General features: G+C 39.1%; 1 protein-coding gene across 1 annotated transcript; it reads left to right on the forward strand.

Annotated features, from left to right (window-relative positions):
* The first annotated feature begins 8091 nt into the window (after window positions 1–8091).
* On the forward strand, window positions 8092–12479 carry LOC140827314 (uncharacterized). Its single transcript, XM_073189965.1, has 6 exons — window positions 8092–9172; window positions 9388–9887; window positions 9999–10041; window positions 10156–11204; window positions 11304–11601; window positions 11908–12479. Exons 1-6 carry the CDS (start codon window positions 8092–8094, stop codon window positions 12477–12479), a joined length of 3543 nt encoding a protein of 1180 aa, XP_073046066.1.
* The last annotated feature ends 11052 nt before the right edge of the window (window positions 12480–23531 follow it).

Here is a 23531-nt window from a genome sequence, read left to right on the forward strand (position 1 = left end):
TTGATACGATGACACATAATAACTATTAACATCACCTCTTCCTTTGTAGGATGAAAAATTATGGACTTATTAATTAACCATGCAAAATAAAATGATTTTCAGTTCTAGTTTTTACGTTATGTTCTGATTGATATTTGACGTAATTATCTTTCCAATCATATAAGTATATATGTACTTTTGTTATTTGTTATGATCGATTTACTTCCACCTACTAAGTATTTCAAAAAATACTCACATAATTTTGTCCCTCCCCAGATAAGAATGAAAACAAATTGAAAGAGAAAAAACATACCTAATTTTGGCATCGATGAAAAAAGAAAAATTTAGAAGTGATATTGTTATTTGATTTTTGTTGTGCTTATGTTGATAAATTTTAGCTTCCGCGTGATGTATTTATCTTATGCTTTGTGTTTTGGGATGTAAGCAAAAAACAAAAATTATGAAATAATATACAGTATGTAGTTACAAGACTTGTTGTTTACCTAATTTTATTTGAAATTGATGCCGATGTTGTGTCTTGTTGTGGGGTGTGACAATATGAATCTTGTCATATTTCCACACACAGAAGATAAACATGCAGGTGTGGAAATACCAGGGATATCATCAAATCCCTCTGGGTCTAAGGTGTGACAATATAAATCTTCTGGTCGATATTAGATTTAATGAGGATATCATCGCAAGGTGTGGAATGTTTCTATCTTTTCCCACAAGCCTTCAAAACTGGTCGACAACTTCTTCACAGGGATTTAAAGAGATCTCATGGCTTCATCCTTGAATAAAAATGTTGAATAGCATATCAGGGTTGGCACCTGGGAATTTAACCACCATTGTATTGAACCTATGAATATAGGCACATAAGTTATCCCACTCTTTCTTTTTTATGCCAAAAAAGCTTGACGCATTCACAAGGTGCCGCTTGCTACTTTCAAATCAATGAATTAAGGCCTTGATAAAGTCTACGAATGTTTGGATGCTCCCGAGGTCGAGCAAATTGAACCACTGTTGGGCCGCACAGATTAAGGTGTGAGAAAGTCGCGACACTTGATAGAGTTAGCATATTGATGTAGCTAGGAAGCATTCTCAAATCGGGATATGCGTTTTTCCGGATCTCTTTGATAGGATCGGTTATCACACTAAGAGTGTTTAGAAGGGGGGGTTGAATAAACACTCACACTTAAAATTGTTCTTTAAGAATATTTGAGTTCAGTTTAGTGACAAACTGAAGCTCGGAATCTTGTTGGTCAATAACAATCAGTTAAACTGGAGTAGTTGTGGAAAGTAACTGACTGAAAGATAGAATACAAAAACTGAAATAAATATGCAAGAGTTGTTTCTGGATGTTCGGAGAATTTAATTGCTCCTACGTCACCCTTTCTATCACAAGGATAGGATATTCACTAAAAGACTTTGATCAAATACAACGCTTGTACAGACCCACTTCAGTTTGGACTTACAACTGCCAAAAATGAAACTCTTAGTTATACACAATGTTTTCAGTACGTAACTGATATTTGCACAATTGAGTCTAACAACTTTTTAGAGAGTGCTAATAAGCTCAGATTGTAGCCTTGATTGCTACGAGTAATTCAAATGAGAGTGAGCTGAGATTTTGACAGAGTAACAGCAGGCTTAAGATTTAATGATTGTCACTTCTTCATCTGCTGTTCTTCAGTTATATTTATACTTCTTTTTCAACGGTAACTTTGATATGCATTTGAATTCTAGTATCCGTTGATTGCTTCTTCATCATTCCTTGGGCAATGTTCTCTTCACTGATTGTGATACGGCGTCTTAAATGCAATAGCCGAAACACATTGTTCTATGCTGTAGTGATCGAGGTGCGACACTCTTGTACTTCGTTTGTCTCCTTTGGTCTTTCCCGAGATGTCTTCAGTTGAGAATCTTTTAAGACAATCTGTTTTTAATTGATCACTTTCAACTGATCATTTTACTTCGTATCTTCAGTTGCCGAATATGCTTGTGCACATCATTTGATTCATATTTTGTTAATTGATTGATTTACGTTTTGTCAAACTCCAGAATCTTGTTTCCAACAATTTCCCCCTTTATGTTGTTTGACAAAACTAAGTGATTTAAGATCGGATAGCTGAGCTCTTTGTAGACTATGCAGCTGAATTATAAAATAACTGGGTTTCTTGTAGATAACATAAAAACTGAAAATATAATATCTGGATTCCTTGTAGATAACATAGAAACTGAAAATATAATGTCTGGATTCCTTGTAGATAACATAAACTGAGAGTAATTCGATTAGATCTTCTTCAGCTGCTTTGTCCTTCCCCCTTTTTGTCAAACATTTCCATTTGGTCTGATAACTTTCGAACGTCAATGGATAATAGTTTTACATCTGCTGAGATACTTGAGGCGACAGTTGTGAAGGAGGTTTGTAGCGATGTGATTTGATTAGAAACAGAGGTTTCCAGTCGCTCAACTCTCTGACTGATTATATTCTGAGTTGTAAAGAATGATCCAATTAGCCCTTGCTTCATTTCTTCAACAGTCTTGCTAAGAGAGTCCATGTTGGCTTGAAGACTTTTTAATTTTGCTGAGTAAAATTCAATCGAAGAATCTAATTTGATAGTATGCGTCAGCTGTTCGTGTTGAATTTTCTTGATGTCAGTTATCATCTGCTGCATGCTGTACTGTATATTCTGAATTTCTTCAAGAACAGTATCCATTTCTGTAGATTGAATTGATGGTTGCTGGTTGGGTGTATCTGAATGCTTTGATGGTTGGCCAAAAAGAACTAATGCTTGATTAGTTTCCATCGTAGATTGAGTTTGAATTTTTTCTTGAATTTGATCAAAGAATGGTCTGTTTGCCTGAATGATGGAGATGGATGGTTCATGCAAAGAGGCTTCCTGTGGAGGATTAACTGGACTTTGTTCTTTCTCTTTTGATTGAGTGAGCAACTGACTTTCTTTATATTCAGCAGTTTCTGGGTCTGATGGTTTTGCTTGTTCGTCAGTTTGATTAACTTGTTCAGCAGAAATTTCTGACTGAACAGGTACTTCAGTTTGAGCCTTTTCTGATGCAGTTATCTCTTTTTCTGAATTTTGGATTGGTTCTTCAGTTGGGTCTTCAGTTTGAGCATATATAACTTTTTCTTCAATGAGTGACTCAGTTGGAGCTTCAGATGATATTTTAATATCTTGCTCTGGTTGTTCAGCTGACTGAGCAACTGGGTCATACTGAGCTTCTAATGCAACGGCTTGAATGATTTCATCGATGTTTGCCAAAGATAGTTCTTCTTCAGAGTACAACTGTTGTTCTTGCTGAGAAGATTGAGGCATTTCCTGAACTGGGTTTTCAGTTGACTGTGGTGGAAATAGTTCTTTCTGTGTAGAGAAGGATGAATCTTTTCCAGGATTTGAGTTGAAAAGTTTTTCATGAATAACCAGTTCCTGATCTTCTTCCCAAAATCTTATTTCCCTTTGGAGGCTACTAAGATCTGCGTCTAGTTGGGTGAACACAGCATTGTATGCGGTTGGACTTGTTGGATGGTAGTTGGACTTCAGCTGTGCTACCATTTTTGCTAACTTTTTGGCGCGAATTTGATCAAAGAAGTATTTCTGCCTTTCTAATGCTTGTGAAATGGTAGCAGCTTTGACTACTTTCATCACAATTGCTTCTAATTTGATGAACTTTTTCAGTTGAGATCTATGCTTTAGTTCTTTAGCAAAGATTTCTGTTCTGAAGCTTTTCCAACGGTCAAAAGATTTTAATTGTGATGTGGCAAAGCCATTGACTTGTTCCCAAACAAGATCAATGTGTGTTTGAATCACATTGGATGGCCGGGATTCTTCAACTAGCTGTCCTTTTCCTTTATCAGTTGAAAGGATGTGAGGAAGATCCATCCCTGAGTGTGTTGATTGCACTGGTTCTCTTAATATTATGCCTTTAGATCTGGCCCTTGGCAAGATGGTAGGGTGATTCACAAGGGTTAATGGGGCTTTAACTTTAGCTGTTGTCGTGGCTTTGATAACTGGTTCATCAGGTGAGAGTACCTGCAAGGGTATAGCTTGAATCGGTTGTTGATCAGCTGATTGAAAAACTTCCATTCTGGTTGTTGTTTTGGTTCTTTTAGTCCTTAGTCTTTTGGCAAGCTTTGGTGAAGGAGTTTTCTCTGTGTCTGATTCACTGAGAATCAGTTTTCTTTTTGTCGTTTTGACCTTCTTAACTGGTGATGATTCAACTTCCAGTTTGGTCTTTGATACCAAGACGTTTTTGGCAGTAAAAACTTTGAATTTTGATGTTACTTCAGCATTTTCAGTTACTAAACCTTTCAGTTTTAATAGATAACTGATCTGGATAGCAAAGCCACATGATTGTTTGGATGACTTGAGCATATTCTTCAAGATGTTAAACAGAATACATCTCCAATTTACTTTCTTTTCACTCATGATTAAGGTCATTACCTGGAATTTTTCGAGTGTAAGAGCAGCGTAAGAACCGGCTTTTGCTAATATTCCCTTTGCTACGATATCAGCTGCAATTGAATTTCTGGTTTCAGTTCCTTCTTTGGATCGGAAACCTTGATTTTTTATCCATCAGCAGATAGTCGGGATTGCATTTCTTCAATATCCTGAGTTTTCACTTCAGAAAAATTCACATAACCATCAGTTGGTAGAGAAAAGATTTCTCCGAAAGATTCCTCAGAAAGACGTAACAACTGATCGTTGATAGTCACTGTGAGAACCCGAAAATTTCGACCAAAGCAAATCAAGTAAGTAATATAAAAATTATTTAAAATGAGTTCAGTAATTTTTGTTTTAACTAAACAACTGGAATAATAACTTAAATCTCATCAAATTTAACTCGAGAAAGTAGATTCTAAGCTCGGGAATTAGCTCAACAGGAGGTCAAGCTACAAGTAACCGTATCCATTTAAGTGTTGCCAAGGGAGGAGTAAAACCCCAGCTCAAGGACACAATCTTTCAGCTCAAGGAAGCTCAACCATGTTTGTCCTAAAATGAGAGCTAAAGGATTGGACAAGCTAATGGTGCAAGAAATGATCTTTGAGGAAATCCATGGAAGAGCTAAAGGATGAGCTAGGAGATCAAGACACAATAATGATGCAAGAAATGGCTTTTGATGCTTGGTATGGAGCTTGAGAATTTACTAGTCTTGACCACCTTAAGTGACCACATTTACACTCATGATTGGGCTCCAAGAAATCGGCCATTGGTGGCTAGATGAAGGGCCATTCCTTGACCTATAAATAGAAGACACCATGCCATGCAAAACCTTACAAATCCAAGCAAAGAATTCGGCCATCATCTTTTCCCCTCACTCACCAAATTTCGGCCTTCACTCATCCTTCACAAGGCACGACCGAAATCAAGAAAAGGGGAGGAAGTCTTGTTCGTGCAGTCCGGAGTTGCGATACTGCGTCAAAGTGCTGCCCGATCAACGACAACAGTTGTTAAAATCACGACGAAGTGCTGCCGAAATTTTGAGAAGAAAGCTTCATTCAAAAATCTACAAGTGTAAGTGGGCTTTTGTTAATTAGTTTCTTTCTATTTTGAAACTTGTATAACGTATGGTGCCATGCATATATATATATTCGAAAATTTCATGATATGCATGTCTATTTTTTTCGAAAATTTGGATTATTATAATTTGAAATTTCGATCGATTATATGTTTCTTTTCGTACTTCGAAATTCTTGGTTCCGCTGTGTCAGTACGAATAATTCTGAAGTCTGAATATCTGAAAAGTTCTGTCTGAATTCTGTTTGCACTGTTACGACTCAAATTGAAATGGGACGAGAATTGTAGTTCTGTCTGGCCCCCATTGGTGGGTATAAAACCATGTTCTGTTCTGGCCCCCATTGGTGGGTATAAAACCATGTTCTGGCCTCACCCCTTAGAGGACCTAACATATTGGGGACAATTTGACCATGAATATGAGATGAGTAACAGTGTTGTGTTTTGTCTGTTCTGAATAATCTGAATTTCTTCTGTTCTGTTCTGAATCATTTGATAAGTTCTGTCCTTTGAATCGTTTCTGTCTAATTAAGTTAAAGATATTGATTTTGAAAGTTTGTTAAAGAAATGTTTTAGGGACTAAGTTCTATATGTATCTTTGGAATCGATCGACCCCCACTTGCTGAGTATTTCCCAAAACACTCACCCCTTACAATTTCAGATAAAAATGAGGAACAATTGGATGAGGAAGAGCAAAACGATTTCTGGGGTTGGTGAACCGGAGATCAAGATCAGAATTCAACATGTTACTTTTCTTTCGTTTCCGCTATTGAAACTCTGATGTATTTTATTCCTTTGTCATTGTAAGACAATATCTCATTTATGAAAAAGACTGGTTGGGTTTGATACGAGGCTTTATTGTTTTCAATTTAATTGTTAAACAATGCCGGATGTCACTGACGCTTCGGACTCGGGGCGTGACATTTAAGTGGTATCAGAGCTACCAGGTTCATAATCCTGCTGGGATTTTGACAGACAAAATTTGACGAAGTCAAATTTTGGCAAAAGCCTAGTGCATCCCAATTTGAAACCAACCTTCATCTGTTCCCTAAAATTTTCGAACAGCTTCCAAAAATCTAACCCTTCAATTGTTCCGAAAATATTCAGCGTCAAAAATTTCCACGACAACTTTATTATTTGTGCCTTTCTATCTTTGATGAGAATCTGATATTTTACCTCCATTTACTCTAGGAAATGGATGCTCCCCGTATTCGTGCCCAGGCTGCCCTACGCATGCGTAAGCTCACCATAGACAATCAGAAGAGGGAAATTGCAACGTTGAAGGCGCAGCTCGCCAAGGAGAAATTGGAAAAGCAAGAGCTTACTGAGATCAGGATTATGCTGGAGTCGGACGTGCAGCGACTCACACATCACTTGGATGTGGCGGAGAGCCAAATGATGCAGACACCGACTAATGCAACTCGTTTTGCGCGCTTGGTGGCACTCAACATGGATCTACTCGAGAGGATAGAGATAGAGAAGGATCACGCTACTCAGGCTCGTCAGCGTCAGGACCAGTTTATTGCAAAGCAAGAGCGCTACATCTCAAGGATCCACGCCACTATGGACGGACTGCAGGATCAGAACAACTATTTACATCTTGTGGCAGAAAACATGGCAGAGGAGGAAGTGGTACCCATGGAAGTATTTGTGGATGACAGCGACAGCGACAGCGGAGAGTTGTTCGACTAGATTAGCATTATATCAAAGTATCTGAATTGTAATAAATTGTAACTGAGAAAAATATTATGTGTACCAACTTATTTTGAATCTTTCTATCAACTTATATTATTGCATGTTTACAAAAAATTTGATAAGTATCTTATCTATAAAATGTTTTTTTTTGTCTTTATAGGAACAACATGGACCTCCAAAACATTATAAATGAACTTCAGAGTCAACTTCGAGAAAAGGAGTCAGAAATTAAATCACTAAAAGGAAAAAATGATAAGCTCGAGAGAGATAACTACCAATTGGATGGAAACAATATATGTATAGGGGAAGACCTTCGGGAAGCCAGAGTTGAGGAAAAGAAATTACGCGATGATGTCAGACGATACGCTGCTTATCATCTAGAGTCGGAACGACAGCATGAGATCACCAAACAAGAACTGAAGAAGGCGCAAGATAGGATTCTTACGCTCCAAATCCGAAGTGATGGCCTTCTCAGTATTCAACATCGTCTTGAGGAAAAGATTGGAGAACAAGAAATCGATGAGAAAGTAAGCCAATCAACAATACAAGAACTGCAAGCCCAAGTGAACAACCTTGATCACCACAACACGCAACTGCAGAACTACATCGAGCATCTACAAAATGAGATGGTCAACATGGAAGAACTCATGGAGCAAATGGAAGAAAATCCAATAGAAGAAGAAGAAGAAATTAACGAAGCTATAGGAGACGGCGAAGTGTTAGATGAATAGAGAGAAAAGAACTCTAGAATAAATCTTGATTGTATCTAGGATTATTTGATTTAGTCGTTGGTTGTATGCAAAATCTTTTTCAATATTAATGAAATTATTTCTTTGATTAAATGTTATGGCAAACAAATTAATAAAAAAATACGTGTTTATAGGAAATGGCAGGCAGACCACCCCGAAACAACCGTAACGCTCGGGACGCCAACCAAAACGATAATCCACCACCACCGCCACCACCCAGAGTAAACCTCAGCCAAGAGGATATGATGGCAATAGCAACTATCGTCGCTGCAACATTACAGGGATTTGTGAATCCACTGGCCAACGCCATCCAACCACCCCAGGAACCTCAACCTCGTGGGATCAAGTATCACTACGAATCTCTGAGGAGGAATCGAGTTCCAACTTTTGATGGGAACCCAGACCCCGAAGTCAGTCACAACTGGCTCAAAAACGTGGAAACACAACTACATTTGCTAGAAATACCGGAAGAATTAAAAGTAGAAGTCGTAACCCCGTTTTTGGAAGATCGAGCTAGGAAATGGTGGGAAACTGTGTCGCTACCTTTAGCAGAAGTAGAAGATATCACATGGCCAATTTTCAAGAGGGAATTCCTGAAACAATACTATCCGGCCGAGTTTTGTCTACAAAAGTTGAATGAGTTTGAGAATTTCAGACAGTCACCAGATACGACGGTAATGGAGTACACGTCAAAATTCAATGATTTGGGAACTTACGTCCCGACAATCATGTTAGATGAGACGTTAAAAATGCACCGTTTCAAGAAGGGACTCAACAGTCGAATTCAGTCGGCACTGGCAGTGTACAAACCAAGCAGCTTTGCAGACTTGATGGGCGCTGCAATGAGCGCAGAAACCGATATCAAGCGACGTGAAGAAGAAAACAAGAACAAGAGACCGATGAACAATCAATCCACACAGAATAATCTCAAGTTCAAGAAACCAAATTATTCAGGAGGGTCCTTCAAGGGAAGTTCTGACAGGACTGGTAACACCGAAGGAAAATGGTGTGATACATGTCGTCAAAAACATATTGGAGAATGTTATCGGAAGACAGGCGCTTGTTTCAAGTGCAGGATGGTGGGCCATAGAATTAAAGACTGTCCAGACAACAAGGACAAAGGGTCGGGGCCCAACAAACAACATGAGAACAAGACCAATGCTCGGGTTTATGCCATAACCCAAGAGGAAGCCGATAATAGCAACGAATTTGTGGCAGGTACCATCTTACTCAATAAAATGCCTGCATATGCTTTGTTTGATTGTGGTGCCACCCATTCGTTTGTGTCTAGAAGATATGCTAAGAAGCTTAAACTTGAGCATGATATTCTTAGTGAACCGTTAAGAGTAGCAACACCGGCTAGTAAAATAATCGAAACTCACAAAGTATATCGAAACTGTAAAATTTGTATCGGCAAACAACTTTTGAAGTAGAGTTGATTCAACTCAATATGGTGGAGTTTGACATCATTCTTGGAATGGACTGGTTAGCTAAGAACCATGCCATAGTAGACTGTCAGAAGAAAGAAATTAGACTTCAAACTCCAGCAAAGAGGGAAGTTGTATATCAAGGGAAATCCAAAGAAAGGAAATCTCTGCTATCTGCCTCGCAAGCCTGGAAGGCCATAAAGGGAGGAGAAGAGATTTATCTGGCAGTAATTAATGAAGCCAAAGAGGAAGAAGTCCCAAAATTGGAAGATATTCCAATTGTTCAAGAATTTCCAGACGTTTTTCCCGAGGAATTACCAGGAGAGATACCCGATAGAGAAGTAGAATTTGAAATCAACTTGGCCCCTGATGCTGTACCAATCTCTAAGGCACCATACCGAATGGCTCCAGCTGAATTGAAGGATTTAAAGGAGCAACTCCAAGAATTGCTGGACAAGAAGCAGATTCGTCCTAGTGCATCTCCGTGGGGAGCCCCAGTGCTTTTTGTAAAGAAAAAGGACGGAAGCATGAGGCTATGTATCGACTACCGGGAGCTAAACAAGATCACCATAAAGAATAAGTACCCACTTCCGAGAATAGATGATCTTTTCGATCAGCTAAAAGGAGCTAAAGTTTTCTCAAAACTTGATCTCAGATCAGGTTACCATCAGTTAAAATTCAAAGTAGAAGATATCCCTAAGACTGCTTTTAGGACAAGGTATGGGCACTACGAATTCACGGTAATGCCATTTGGTCTAACCAATGCTCCTGCAGCATTCATGGATCTCATGAACCGAGTATTCAAACCGTATCTCGATAAGTTCGTGGTAGTGTTCATAGATGACATCTTGGTGTACTCACCAAGTGAGGAAGAACATAGTGAGCATCTGCGTCTTACTTTGCAAACATTACGAGAGAAAGAACTCTATGCCAAATTCAAGAAGTGTGAGTTCTGGCTGAAAAGTGTGGCGTTCCTAGGTCATATAATCTCAGAACAAGGGGTGTCAGTAGACCCTAAGAAGGTGGAGGCAATTAAAGATTGGCCTCAACCTAAAACAGTGACAGAGATAAGAAGTTTTCTGGGATTAGCAGGCTATTATAGAAAATTTGTAGAAGGATTTTCGTCAATAGCTATCCCACTCACTAAACTTACTCAGAAAAATTCGAAATTCATTTGGAATGAAGCTTGTGAAAAGAGTTTTGAAACCCTGAAGACAAAACTCTCATCCACACCAGTACTGATTCTTCCCGAGGATGGTAAGAATTTTACCATATACAGTGATGCTTCAAAGGGAGGATTAGGGTGTGTGCTTATGCAAGAGGGTCAGGTAATCGCTTATGCCTCACGGCAATTGAAGCCGTATGAGCAGAATTACCCCACTCATGATTTGGAGCTAGCCGCAGTAGTATTCGCGCTTAAAATCTGGAGGCACTACCTTTATGGAGTAAAATGCGAAGTTTTTACTGATCACCAGAGCCTTAAGTACATTTTCACTCAGAAGGAATTAAACATGAGGCAAAGAATGTGGATGGAACTTCTCAAAGATTACGATTTGGTAATCAGCTATCATCCGGGAAAAGCAAATAAAGTGGCAGATGCATTGAGTCGGAGGAACCCCGGAAAAGTGAGTTTATCGTCATTATCAGTACAACCAAGTCTCCAAGAGACCATCAAACTAAAACAAAGTCAAGACACCAATATCTTCAAGATAAAGGAACAAATTCAGGAAGGAAAGATTCCAGAATTTCAAATTGATAAAGATGGTATCCTTTGGATGAAAGGGCGATTATATGTGCCAAACATCGATGGAATTCGAGAAGAGGTGATGGCCGAGGCACATAAATCAAAATTTTCAGTACATCCAGGAAGCACCAAGATGTACAGGGATTTGAAAAATAACTACTGGTGGAATGGAATGAAGAAAGACGTAGCGGTCTTTGTTGCAAAGTGTTTAGTCTGTCAACAAGTCAAGGCGGAACATCAGCGACCTGGAGGGCTTCTGCAGCCATTAGAAATACCCGAGTGGAAGTGGGATAATATCTCCATGGACTTTGTAGTCGGGTTACCAAAATCGAGGCAGGGTCATGACGGAATCTGGGTAATCATTGACAGATTAACCAAGTCTGCCCATTTCTTGCCAGTACGGATGAATTATAACTTGGATAAGTTAGCTACCCTGTATATGGATAATATAGTGAAACTGCATGGAGTACCGGAAGGTATATTGTCTGATAGAGATCCAAGATTCGTTTCAAGATTTTGGAAAATTTTTCAAAAGGCCATGGGAACCAAAGTTACGCTCAGCACGGCCTATCATCCTCAGACTGATGGCCAAACTGAGAGGACAATTCAGACCCTTGAAGACATGTTGAGAGCATGTGCATTGGATTTTTCTGGAAATTGGAGCGAACAGTTACCTCTGATTGAATTTTCCTATAACAACAGTTATCACAGTAGCATTGAGATGGCCCCATATGAGGCCCTATATGGTCGGAAGTGTAGGTCGCCCTTATAATGGGATGAAGTCGGAGAAAAAGCTATCACCGGGCCAGAGCTCATTCAAATAACTGTCGATAAAGTAGCCATAATCAAAGAAAGACTCAAGGCAGCTCAGGACAGACAAAAGAGTTGGGCTGATTTGAAAAGAAGGCCTTTGGAACTAGAGATCGGAGAAAAAGCTTACGTCAAAGTCTCTCCCATGAAAGGAGTAGTTCGGTTCAGCAAATCCGGCAAGTTGAACCCAAGATATGTGGGACCGTTCGAAATACTGGATAAGGTGGGAAATTTAGCTTATCGACTGGCTTTACCGCCAGAGATGTCCAGAATACATAATGTTTTCCACATCTCACAACTACGAAAATATGTCCCGGACCCGAATCATATACTTAAAGTTACACCTCTAATGATCGAAGGTAATCTGAACGAGGAACTCAAATATGAAGAAGTCCCTATTCGAATAGTGGACACTAAAGACCAAGTGTTGAGACACCGGACCATCCCATATGTCAAAGTACAGTGGTCAAACCATACCGAAAGAGAGGCAACTTGGGAACTCGAAGAAAAGATGCGGTCGCAATACCCTCACCTATTTGAATGATCAAGTTAATGCAAGTTTCGAGGACGAAACTTTCAATAAGGAGGGAGGGATGTGAGAACCCGAAAATTTCGACCAAAGCAAATCAAGTAAGTAATATAAAAATTATTTAAAATGAGTTCAGTAATTTTTGTTTTAACTAAACAACTGGAATAATAACTTAAATCTCATCAAATTTAACTCGAGAAAGTAGATTCTAAGCTCGGGGATTAGCTCAACAGGAGGTCAAGCTACAAGTAACCGTATCCATTTAAGTGTTGCCAAGGGAGGAGTAAAACCCCAGCTCAAGGACACAATCTTTCAGCTCAAGGAAGCTCAACCATGTTTGTCCTAAAATGAGAGCTAAAGGATTGGACAAGCTAATGGTGCAAGAAATGATCTTTGAGGAAATCCATGGAAGAGCTAAAGGATGAGCTAGGAGATCAAGACACAATAATGATGCAAGAAATGGCTTTTGATGCTTGGTATGGAGCTTGAGAATTTACTAGTCTTGACCACCTTAATGACCACATTTACACTCATGATTGGGCTCCAAGAAATCGGCCATTGGTGGCTAGATGAATGGCCATTCCTTGACCTATAAATAGAAGACACCATGCCATGCAAAACCTTACAAATCCAAGCAAAGAATTCGGCCAGCATCTTTTCCCCTCACTCACCAAATTTCGGCCTTCACTCATCCTTCACAAGGCACGACCGAAATCAAGAAAAGGGGAGGAAGTCTTGTTCGTGCAGTCCGGAGTTGCGATACTGCGTCAAAGTGCTGCCCGATCAACGACAACAGTTGTTAAAATCACGACGAAGTGCTGCCGAAATTTTGAGAAGAAAGCTTCATTCAAAAATCTACAAGTGTAAGTGGGCTTTTGTTAATTAGTTTCTTTCTATTTTGAAACTTGTATAACGTATGGTGCCATGCATATATATATATTCGAAAATTTCATGATATGCATGTCTATTTTTTTCGAAAATTTGGATTATTATAATTTGAAATTTCGATCGATTATATGTTTCTTTTCGTACTTCGAAATTCTTGGTTCCGCTGTGTCAGTACGAATAATTCTGAAGTCTGAATATCTGAAAAGTTCTGTTTGAATTCTGTTTGCACTGTTACGACTCAAATTGAAATGGGACGAGAATTGTAGTTCTGTCTGGCCCCCATTGGTGGGTATAAAACCATGTTCTGTTCTGGCCCCCATTGGTGGGTATAAAACCATGTTCTGGCCTCACCCCTTAGAGGACTAACATATTGGGGACAATTTGACCATGAATATGAGATGAGTAACAGTGTTGTGTTTTGTCTGTTCTGAATAATCTGAATTTCTTCTGTTCTGTTCTGAATCATTTGATAAGTTCTGTCCTTTGAATCGTTTCTGTCTAATTAAGTTAAAGATATTGATTTTGAAAGTTTGTTAAAGAAATGTTTTAAGGACTAAGTTCTATATGTATCTTTGGAATCGATCGACCCCCATTTGCTGAGTGTTTCCCAAAACACTCACCCCTTACAATTTCAGATAAAAGTGAGGAACAATTGGATGAGGAAGAGCAAAACGATTTCTGGGGTTGGTGAACCGGAGATCAAGATCAGAATTCAACATGTTACTTTTCTTTCGTTTCCGCTATTGAAACTCTGATGTATTTTATTCCTTTGTCATTGTAAGACAATATCTCATTTATGAAAAAGAATGGTTGGATTTGATACGAGGCTTTATTGTTTTCAATTTAATTGTTAAACAATGCCGGATGTCACTGACGCTTCGGACTCGGGGCGTGACAGTCACAGATATAGTGTCATTATTAGTGATAAATCCTTTTCTGTAGAATTCGTTGACTTCTTTGAGATATATCTTCTGGGAAGATTGTCCTAAGAATTTCCTGAGACCTGCTGATTCAAGCTTTAGAAATACATCCTTAATAGCTGTTTCTTGAATCGATAGAACGGAGTCAAAATCGATGACCAGTGCATTCAATATATGAGCAGGAATTTGAGTTGTCATTGATAGCTGAGTGATTTCCTGTTAGAGACAAAAATTATAGATTTGCTTTGAGAATAGAAAATAATCGTGAATGTAAGGAAGACGAACTGAATCAAAGCGGGTAAAATATTTTTGTTTGTGACTGTTTGAATTATTGGACACGTGTCAGTACAGGAAAATTTTGAATAAGAAATGTGTGTACGTGTGCTGTAAGCGTGTGTACAATTTTGAACGGTTAAAAATGTGTCCACGTAATAATCTGAAATTCATCATGATTTGGCAGACAATCACGTCTTTTGATTTGAAATATAATAGATTTAATTAGTTAACTTATATGAGAAGATTAGTGAAATTGTCAACTGATCGATCAGTTAGTGAAGCTGAGTCTTTTCAGTTGAGAATACACTAACAACTGTCTTCTCAGTTAACCTCTTAAACCACCATTCCCCCTAAACACATGCGTTAAAATAAAATAATGCTGATTATTTAAGACAATCTTGAGACTTAGTAGTGTAATCATCATTTAAGGAAGTGTCTTTTCATTTTCCTCGTCTTGACCTATAAATAAAAGTAGAGGAGTTAGTCACAACTATCAGAAAAAAATGGAAGGAGTAGGCAGTTCAAACGTTTCTCCATTTTCGCTTGAGGCTGAAAAAGCTGCCATAGAAGACAAGGTTTTTTATGCCAGTCTTCCCTATTGGGAAGAGTTACAGGAGCTGGAGCTTCTGTACAATTCTGGGAGGGTTACCACTTTCAAGCGGATGGCCCAGCTGAAAGAGGTGCGAAGGCACTTAAATATTTCTGTAGAGGTGGATGCTTTCAAGGAAGGCCATCTCTATGAGCTGATGATTCGCAAGGAGCTGGAGATCCTTAACGGCATTGCTTCTTCTCACAGCTTCTCCAAGACTTCTTCCTCAGCTTTGGCTGTTTGGATGAGGATGTGGATAGCTAGTGTTGAAGAAACTTATCAACATGTTGTTCTCTACAAAATTTATGGATAAATAAAATGTTTATTTTGATGATGCGTCATTTTTCTTCATTTCTGCACATAATGATCTGTGTAAAATTCATCAGTTGCAAACTTATTAGCAAACAAAGAATATTTGTGATAAGTAGACAAGTAAACTGTTTAAGAAGCTAATTATCATAAATTTATTATGAACTGATATTATTTAATCGGTTGTTAATGAAAATTAAACTAGTGTCAGTTGATAGTGAACAACTGATAACTTAATAGTTCTCGGTATATGTGAAAGCCTCTTTAATTGATTTGAGACTCTTCAGCTTCTCCAATGTCTTTGTCCTATAAATAAGATGATAATGATTAGAGTGTAATGCAATATTAGTGCAAAATATTCTAATATGTCCGATTCGGATACATGCAGCAGTACTCATGTCCATGTGACTGAACAATCAGCTCCTCGGTTAGCAGATATCAAAAGAAAAATGGAAAGATATGTCCTGCAGAAAGTGTTGACAACATGGGAGAAAATTCATGAATTGAAGAGGGTTAGTGTCACACCCTTACTCTATACTTAGCATAATTACCATAATCAAAATAAGGTTTGAATGATATAACTATATTATAAATCAAATCAAACAAGGGGCATCACTTTGACGGTTTGTAAAAATTTTGGCATGATGTCCCTATATTTTGTATAAGCCCAAACCAAGCCACAACATTCATATATACATAGACACAAACTCAACTCAAGCAACAACATCAACCCATATATATATATAATCGTATTCTTACACACAAACATATTCTGTACCATCATACCCCTAGCCATAAACATTGTAAAACTTGTTTCAAACCCTGACATTCAATTCATTATAATACATATGCGGAAGCTATACAATAAGAAGCCCGGTTCTTGTCGAGGTGAGGCACGTCACTAACATCCATTGGCGAACCGGCATCCTACGCATCTTCACTACCTGATCCTGTAATACATGAGCTACGTGAGTTTATAAACTCAATAAGTTGGCACTTAGTACGTATCAATATGCATCGAAGGAACATACATATCAAGTCGTGATCAACAATGAATCTTAAAAACATGTCATACCGTAGCATATATTCAATGTTCATTTTTGTACTTGAGCCTCATTAGTTGACCTGTACTACCGTGCTTGCTTTATTATATAGCTACTACTGTGTTGGACGTCAGGGAGCAACCTTTGGCAACCCCACGCCCCATGAACATATATTGGCCAATAGCTTTGGTGGACTTAAAACCACCCATGATGTCAACAAGCTCTATATCATGTAAAAATCAGTCATTTTCCTTTCATGTTCATGTTCTTGTTCTTGACATAGCACCCATCTTCAATATCCATGAGTTCCTTACATATTTAATACATAACAATGGAATATGGTGCTATGTTTCAACAATAAATATATTAACAATGTATATATATCAATAATCAATGAGAATCATTTGAAATCATAATATTACTCATGTATTACTTCAAGAACATGCCAACTTACTGTCCAAGCTTAAGAACACTGGTTTGAGACGGTGTATCTCGCTCCTATACTGTCAAATACATCAATAAACCCATCACTATGTATATACTAGGTGAAAATCACTCCTCTACATGTAGAACAACTAAAAGAGAAGAAAACTTACACCTATATGATGCTCTTGTGATGGAGAACTAAGTTCTCACTTCAAAACGATGAAAGGAATGAAGAAGAGTGCTTTTGGAGGAAGATTCTAAGTTTTTCTTTCGTGGCTTGCTGCGAAAGAAAAGGGAAAGAACTGATACAATGGTTCAGAAATTCGAAACTTATCTTTTTGTATGAAAGGCGGCGCTCGGGCGGTCATTTTCTACCGCCTGAGCGCGGAATGTTCTGTCCAAAAGGTGCAGTTTTCGTGCACTGGCGCTCGGGCGGTCATTTTCTACCGCTCGAGCGCCATATGTTCTGTAAATTTCGTGAACCATTAGTGTACCGGCGCTGGGGCGGTAGAATCTTACCGCTCGGGCGCCACTTGTTCTGCCTCTGCGCACTGACTCTTCAAAGATTGCTCCGGAAATGGTTCTTCCGCTCATAATCTGAATAAATGGTAAACTAGACAATTGTAGCCCTATGTCTTGGCTTGAATCTCCCACTTGTTTCAGGTCATTTGGAGGTCTGAGTAAAAAGTTATGCCAATTCTCCTAACATGTGTCAGTGAAGGAATGACGGTATACACGACACACTTCGGGGCGCTTTTGGCTTGTCCTCCACAATGATTTGGACAAAACCCAAAACGTGAAAGTTGTAGCATTATATCTTAGCTTTCTAAGGGTTAAGGCCTCACACAATTTGGATCAATATTCAAATCATTATGCTAAAACCCGTACGAACTACCATATTTGCATCTCATTTCCTACCAACTTCATAACACTACTTCTACCTACACATCTTACTATCACTATTTTAACACATATTCATTCTCAATACACCATGGACAATATAAAAAATCATGTTCAATCTCAATATTGATACCTCAATCATCATGTGAAATCTAATGAGCTAAATAACTACATAATAAACGACATAAACGCATTATTATCATTTGTACGAGTAACCGGGCATTACAATTCTCCCCTCCTTCAAAGAATTTCGTCCCTCGAAATTTGACGTACCATATAGTTTGGGATATCTCTGTTGAATCTCGTCTTCTCGCTCCCAAGTTGCTTCTTCGATTGCATGATTTCGCCATAACAGTTTCACCAAGGGTATTTCCTTGCCTCGTAACACTTTTGATTTCCTATCGAGGATTTGGACCGGATCGTTCTTCATACGAGAGATTCGATGCAAGCTCCAATGGTTCGTAATGAAGAACGTGAGAAGGATTGGCCAAATACTTTCGTAGCAAGGAAACATGAAAAACATTGTGAACATTTGATAAGTTCGGTAGGTAAAGCAACTCGGTAGGCTCTGTCTCCTATCCTTTCCAAGATTTCAAATGGACCGATATATCTTGGACTCAATTTTCCCTTCTTACCAAAACGCAAAATGCCCTTCAGTGGTGATATCTTTACAAATACATGGTCACCAACCTGAAATTCCAATCGACGACGTCGCACATCAGCATAGCTTTTCTGTCGACTCTGGGCAGTGTGCATTCTTTCTCTGATCTTGGTTACCAATTCAGCTGTCTGTTGTACCAATTCAGGGCCTAATAATTTCCTTTCTCCTATTTCATCCCAATGTACTGGAGATCGACATTTTCTACCATATAATGCAGTATATGGTGCCATTCCAATGCTTGACTGATAGCTATTGTTATATGTAAACTCAGCCAACGGTAGTTTACTGTCCCAACTACCTGGGAAGTCAATAGTACATGCCCTCAACATATCTTCTAAGATCTGATTCACTCGTTCTGATTGTCCATCAGTTTGAGGGTGGAATGCTGTGCTGAATGACAATCGAGTTCCCATAGCATGATGCAAGCTTTTCCAAAATGCTGATGTAAATTTTGGATCTCTATCTGATACAATGGACACTGGGATGCCATGAAGCCTCACTATCTCCTTGATGTATTCTTCAGCATATTGATTCATCGTGTATGTGGTCTTCACCGGAAGAAAGTGAGCTGATTTTGTAAGTCGATCCACAATAACCCATATAGCATTGAATCCTCTTTGTGTTCTTGGCAAACCAAGAATGAAATCCATCGTGATGTGTTCCCATTTCCACTCAGGAATGGGTAGCGGTTTCAGGAGCCCTGCTGGTCTTTGATGTTCAATCTTGACCTGTTGACAAGTTAGACATTGTGCAACAAATTGAGCAATGTCCTTTTTCATACCTGGCCACCAAAATAATGGTTTCAAATCCTTGTACATTTTCGTGCCTCCTGGATGGATCGAATATGGAGTAGCATGAGCATCAATAAGAATATCAGTTCTGATTGTTCCTTGCTTTGGCACACACAATCTACTACGATATGTCCAAATTCCTTTCTCATTCAATTCAAAGTTCGAATGTCCTTTTGCTTCATCTCGCTGCCTCAATTGTTGTAATTCACTGTCTGTATTTTGTTCGGCCTTGATCCTGTCTGCAAGTGTTGGTCGAACCATGAGAGATGATAGATGAATTGCAGCTCCCTTTGGAATAACATCAAGTTTCAAGTTCTGCAAATCCCATAGGATTTGTTCTTGTACTTGCATTGCAGCAATAGAACTGGACTTTCGACTTAACGCATCTGCAACAACATTGGCTTTGCCTGGATGATAATTAATAACACAATCGTAATCCTTCACCAATTCCAACCAACGTCGTTGTCTCATATTCAGTTCTTTTTGCGTGAATAAGTATTTCAGACTCTTGTGGTCCGTGTAAATTTCACACCGTTCACCATACAGATAATGGCGCCATATTTTCAATGCAAATACCACTGCTGCCAGTTCTAAATCATGTGTGGGATAGTTCTTTTCATATTCTTTCAATTGCCTAGAGGCATAAGCAATCACCTTCCCGTGTTGCATCAAGACTGCTCCTAAACCTTGTTTCGAAGCATCACTGTACACTACAAAATCTCCTGATCCTTCTGGAATAGCAAGGACCGGTGCTGATGTCAATTTTGCCTTTAACTCTTGGAAACTGCGATCACATGCTTCGTCCCATACAAATTTCACATTCTTTCGAGTTAAAGCAGTCAAAGGCAATGCTATCTTAGAAAATCCCGCTATAAACCGACGGTAATAACCAGCTAGCCCAAGAAAACTACGTACCTCGGTAACAGTGGTAGGTCGTAGCCAGTTATTAACAGCTTCAATCTTACTTGGATCCACTGATATGCCTTCTTTTGAAATGATATGACCCAAGAATGCTACTTGTTCAAGCCAAAATTCACATTTCTTCCATTTGGCATATAAATGTTTATCTTTCAAAGTTTGCAAAACTAATTGCAAATGTTCTCGATGCTCCTCTACAGTTCGTGAGTAGATGAGAATATCATCTATAAACACAATCACGAACTTGTCTAGAAATGGCTTGAAAATTCTGTTCATTAAATCCATGAAAGCAGCTGGTGCATTTGTTAGTCCAAATGGCATTACAAGAAATTCATAATGCCCGTACCTGGTTCGGAAGGCAGTCTTAGAAATATCATCTGACTTCACTTTTAATTGATGATAGCCTGATCGTAAATCAATCTTCGAAAAGATAGGCAGCTCCTTGTAATTGATCAAACAAATCATCAATTCTGGGGAGTGGATACTTATTTTTGATTGTCACTTTGTTCAACTCCCGATAATCAATGCATAGACGAAGGGTACCGTCTTTCTTTTTCACAAACAAAACAGGTGCACCCCACGGTGAAAAGCTCGGTCTAATAAACCCTTTATCAAGCAACTCCTGTAACTGTTCTTTCAGTTCTTTCATTTCTGTAGGAGCTAATCGATAAGGAGCTTTGGAGATCGGATGAGTTCCTGTCACAACATCAATTACAAATTCGATCTCTCTATCTGGGGGTAAGCCTGTTACATCATCAGGAAATACTTCTGGAAATTCACAAACGACATCTGTATCTTTTAGTTCACGAACCGGTGGATCAATAACTAAAACAGATGCTAAATATCCTTGACACCCCTTCTGTAATAATTTACAAGCCTTCATACAAGAGATTATCCGAAGAGGTAAGGATATACCTGCACTTGCTACTGTGAATGGTTCAGCTCCTACTGGTGCAAACTTGATCATCTTTAAGCCACAGTCAATAGTAACTCTGTACTTCGAGAGCCAATCCATTCCCAATATCACATCAAAATCGTTCATTTTCAAAACAATCAATTCAGCATACATCTGATGGCCTTGGACATATATTGGACATCCTCGCACAATCTGATCTGTCTGTAATTCTTGCCCGGAAGGTAAGGCTATGGCGAGTTGTGTCTCTAGTGTACTTGCTGTAATGCCCAGTCTCCTTACAAACGATTCCGAAATAAAGGAATGCGTGGCTCCTGAATCTAGTAAAACAATAGCAGTAATACCAGAAATCAAGAACATACCGTGATCATCGATGTATCCGCATCCACTTCTTCTTTGGTCATGGAGAAAAGGCGTCCCTGCACTTTCTCAGAACTCCCTGGACAATTCTTGGCGAGATGTCCTGGCTTCTTGCAACGATAACAGACATTAGAACCTTGCATACATTCCCCGCCATGAAGTTTGCCACATTTAGGACAAGGTGGTCTGTCCTGTTCTTTACGTGGAGGGGGACCCTTGCCACGGGGTTCCTCTGGTCGAGTACCTCTGCTATCAGTCTTTTTGCCTTGTCCTGTTCCTTGGCTCTTCTGAAAGTACTGCTGCCTTCGTTGTTGCCTGTCCCTGTCAATGTCATGTTCATCTTGTTCTGCCATAAGTGCTCTTTCTACTATCTCCCCATACGTAGCAACTTTCGACATTCGTACATCTCTTTTAATTTCCGAGCGAAGTCCTCGCATGAAATGTTCGCCCTTACTGGTGTCATCTTGTGCAATATATGGTACATATTGGACTCCGGCCTCAAATTGTTGTATGTATTCTGTCATTGCCATAGTTCCTTGCTTCAGGTTAAGGAAGTCGCTGGCTTTCTTAGCTCGTACGTCTTTACTGAAATACTTGTTGTAAAACACGGTTTTGAAAGTTCCCCATGTCAGTGGTCCAACCGGTAATGCCACTTTTGCACTTTCCCACCATATTCTTGCATGTTTTGTTAAGAGAAAGATGGCACAAGTCACTTGGTCAGCATCATCCATATGAAGGTAGGAGAAGATGGACTCCAATGACTTAATCCACTCTTCTGCTACTGCTGGATCGGTGCTTCCCATGAATTCCGGAGGATTCAAACGTCGAAACCGATCATATACGTCTGTCTGAACAGGCACATGTCTGTGTACTATGGCTTGAGCTTGTGCCTGTTCATGAGTAGTCCGTTGCATCTCCAGTAGCTGCTGGATTTGTTCACCATGGACTTTTGCTTGTTGTTGGAGTAATTGAGCGAAGTCATCTATCGGTCGTGGCGCACTGCCCTCACCTTCGACTGCTGGGGCCTTGCCCTTAGATGACTCTCCTTCATGTACTTTACGTTTTGGTGGCATCGTTGCTTATCTTAACCTACATGTAGGTCACGTAGAACACATAACTTAACATAAACTATGGAATACAAAGATACTTACTTGCCGAGTTCTCCATGTATGGATGAAGTGCAGTGTCTTCCCTGTCAAAGAACCGTGGGCTCTGATACCATATAAATTGTCACACCCTTACTCTATACTTAGCATAATTACCATAATCAAAATAAGGTTTGAATGATATAACTATATTATGAATCAAATCAAACAAGGGGCATCACTTTGACGGTTTGTAAAAATTTTGGCATGATGTCCCTATATTTTGTATAAGCCCAAACCAAGCAACAACATTCATATATACATAGACACAAACTCAACTCAAGCAACAACATCAACCCATATATATATAATCGTATTCTTACACACAAACATATTCTGTACCATCATACCCCTAGACATAAACATTGTAAAACTTGTTTCAAACCCTGACATTCAATTCATTATAATACATATGCGGAAGCTATACAATAAGAAGCCCGGTTCTTGTCGAGGTGAGGCACGTCACTAGCATCCATTGGCGAACCGGCATCCTACGCATCTTCACTACCTGATCCTGTAATACATGAGCTACGTGAGTTTATAAACTCAATAAGTTGGCACTTGTACGTATCAATATGCATCGAAGGAACATACATATCAAGTCGTGATCAACAATGAATCTTAAAAACATGTCATACCGTAGCATATATTCAATGTTCATTTTTGTACTTGAGCCTCATTAGTTGACCTGTACTACCGTGCTTGCTTTATTATATAGCTACTACTGTGTTGGACGTCAGGGAGCAACCTTTGGCAACCCCACGCCCCATGAACATATATTGGCCAATAGCTTTGGTGGACTTAAAACCACCCATGATGTCAACAAGCTCTATATCATGTAAAATCAGTCATTTTCTTTCATGTTCATGTTCTTGTTCTTGACATAGCACCCATCTTCAATATTCATGAGTTCCTTACATATTTAATA

The sequence above is a fragment of the Primulina eburnea genome, chromosome 3, assembly GCF_022965805.1.
Source record: "Primulina eburnea isolate SZY01 chromosome 3, ASM2296580v1, whole genome shotgun sequence".
Lineage (NCBI taxonomy): Eukaryota > Viridiplantae > Streptophyta > Magnoliopsida > Lamiales > Gesneriaceae > Primulina > Primulina eburnea.

Bases quoted from the DNA above. Each gene is read 5' to 3' on its own strand.
- LOC140827314 (XM_073189965.1), top strand. From the start codon at position 8,092: ATGGCAGGCAGACCACCCCGAAACAACCGTAACGCTCGGGACGCCAAC. The intron at 9,888-9,998 runs GTAAAGAAAAAG...CTTTTCGATCAG, and splicing joins GGGGAGCCCCAGTGCTTTTT to CTAAAAGGAGCTAAAGTTTT. The intron at 11,602-11,907 runs GTATATTGTCTG...AATGGGATGAAG, and splicing joins ACTGCATGGAGTACCGGAAG to TCGGAGAAAAAGCTATCACC.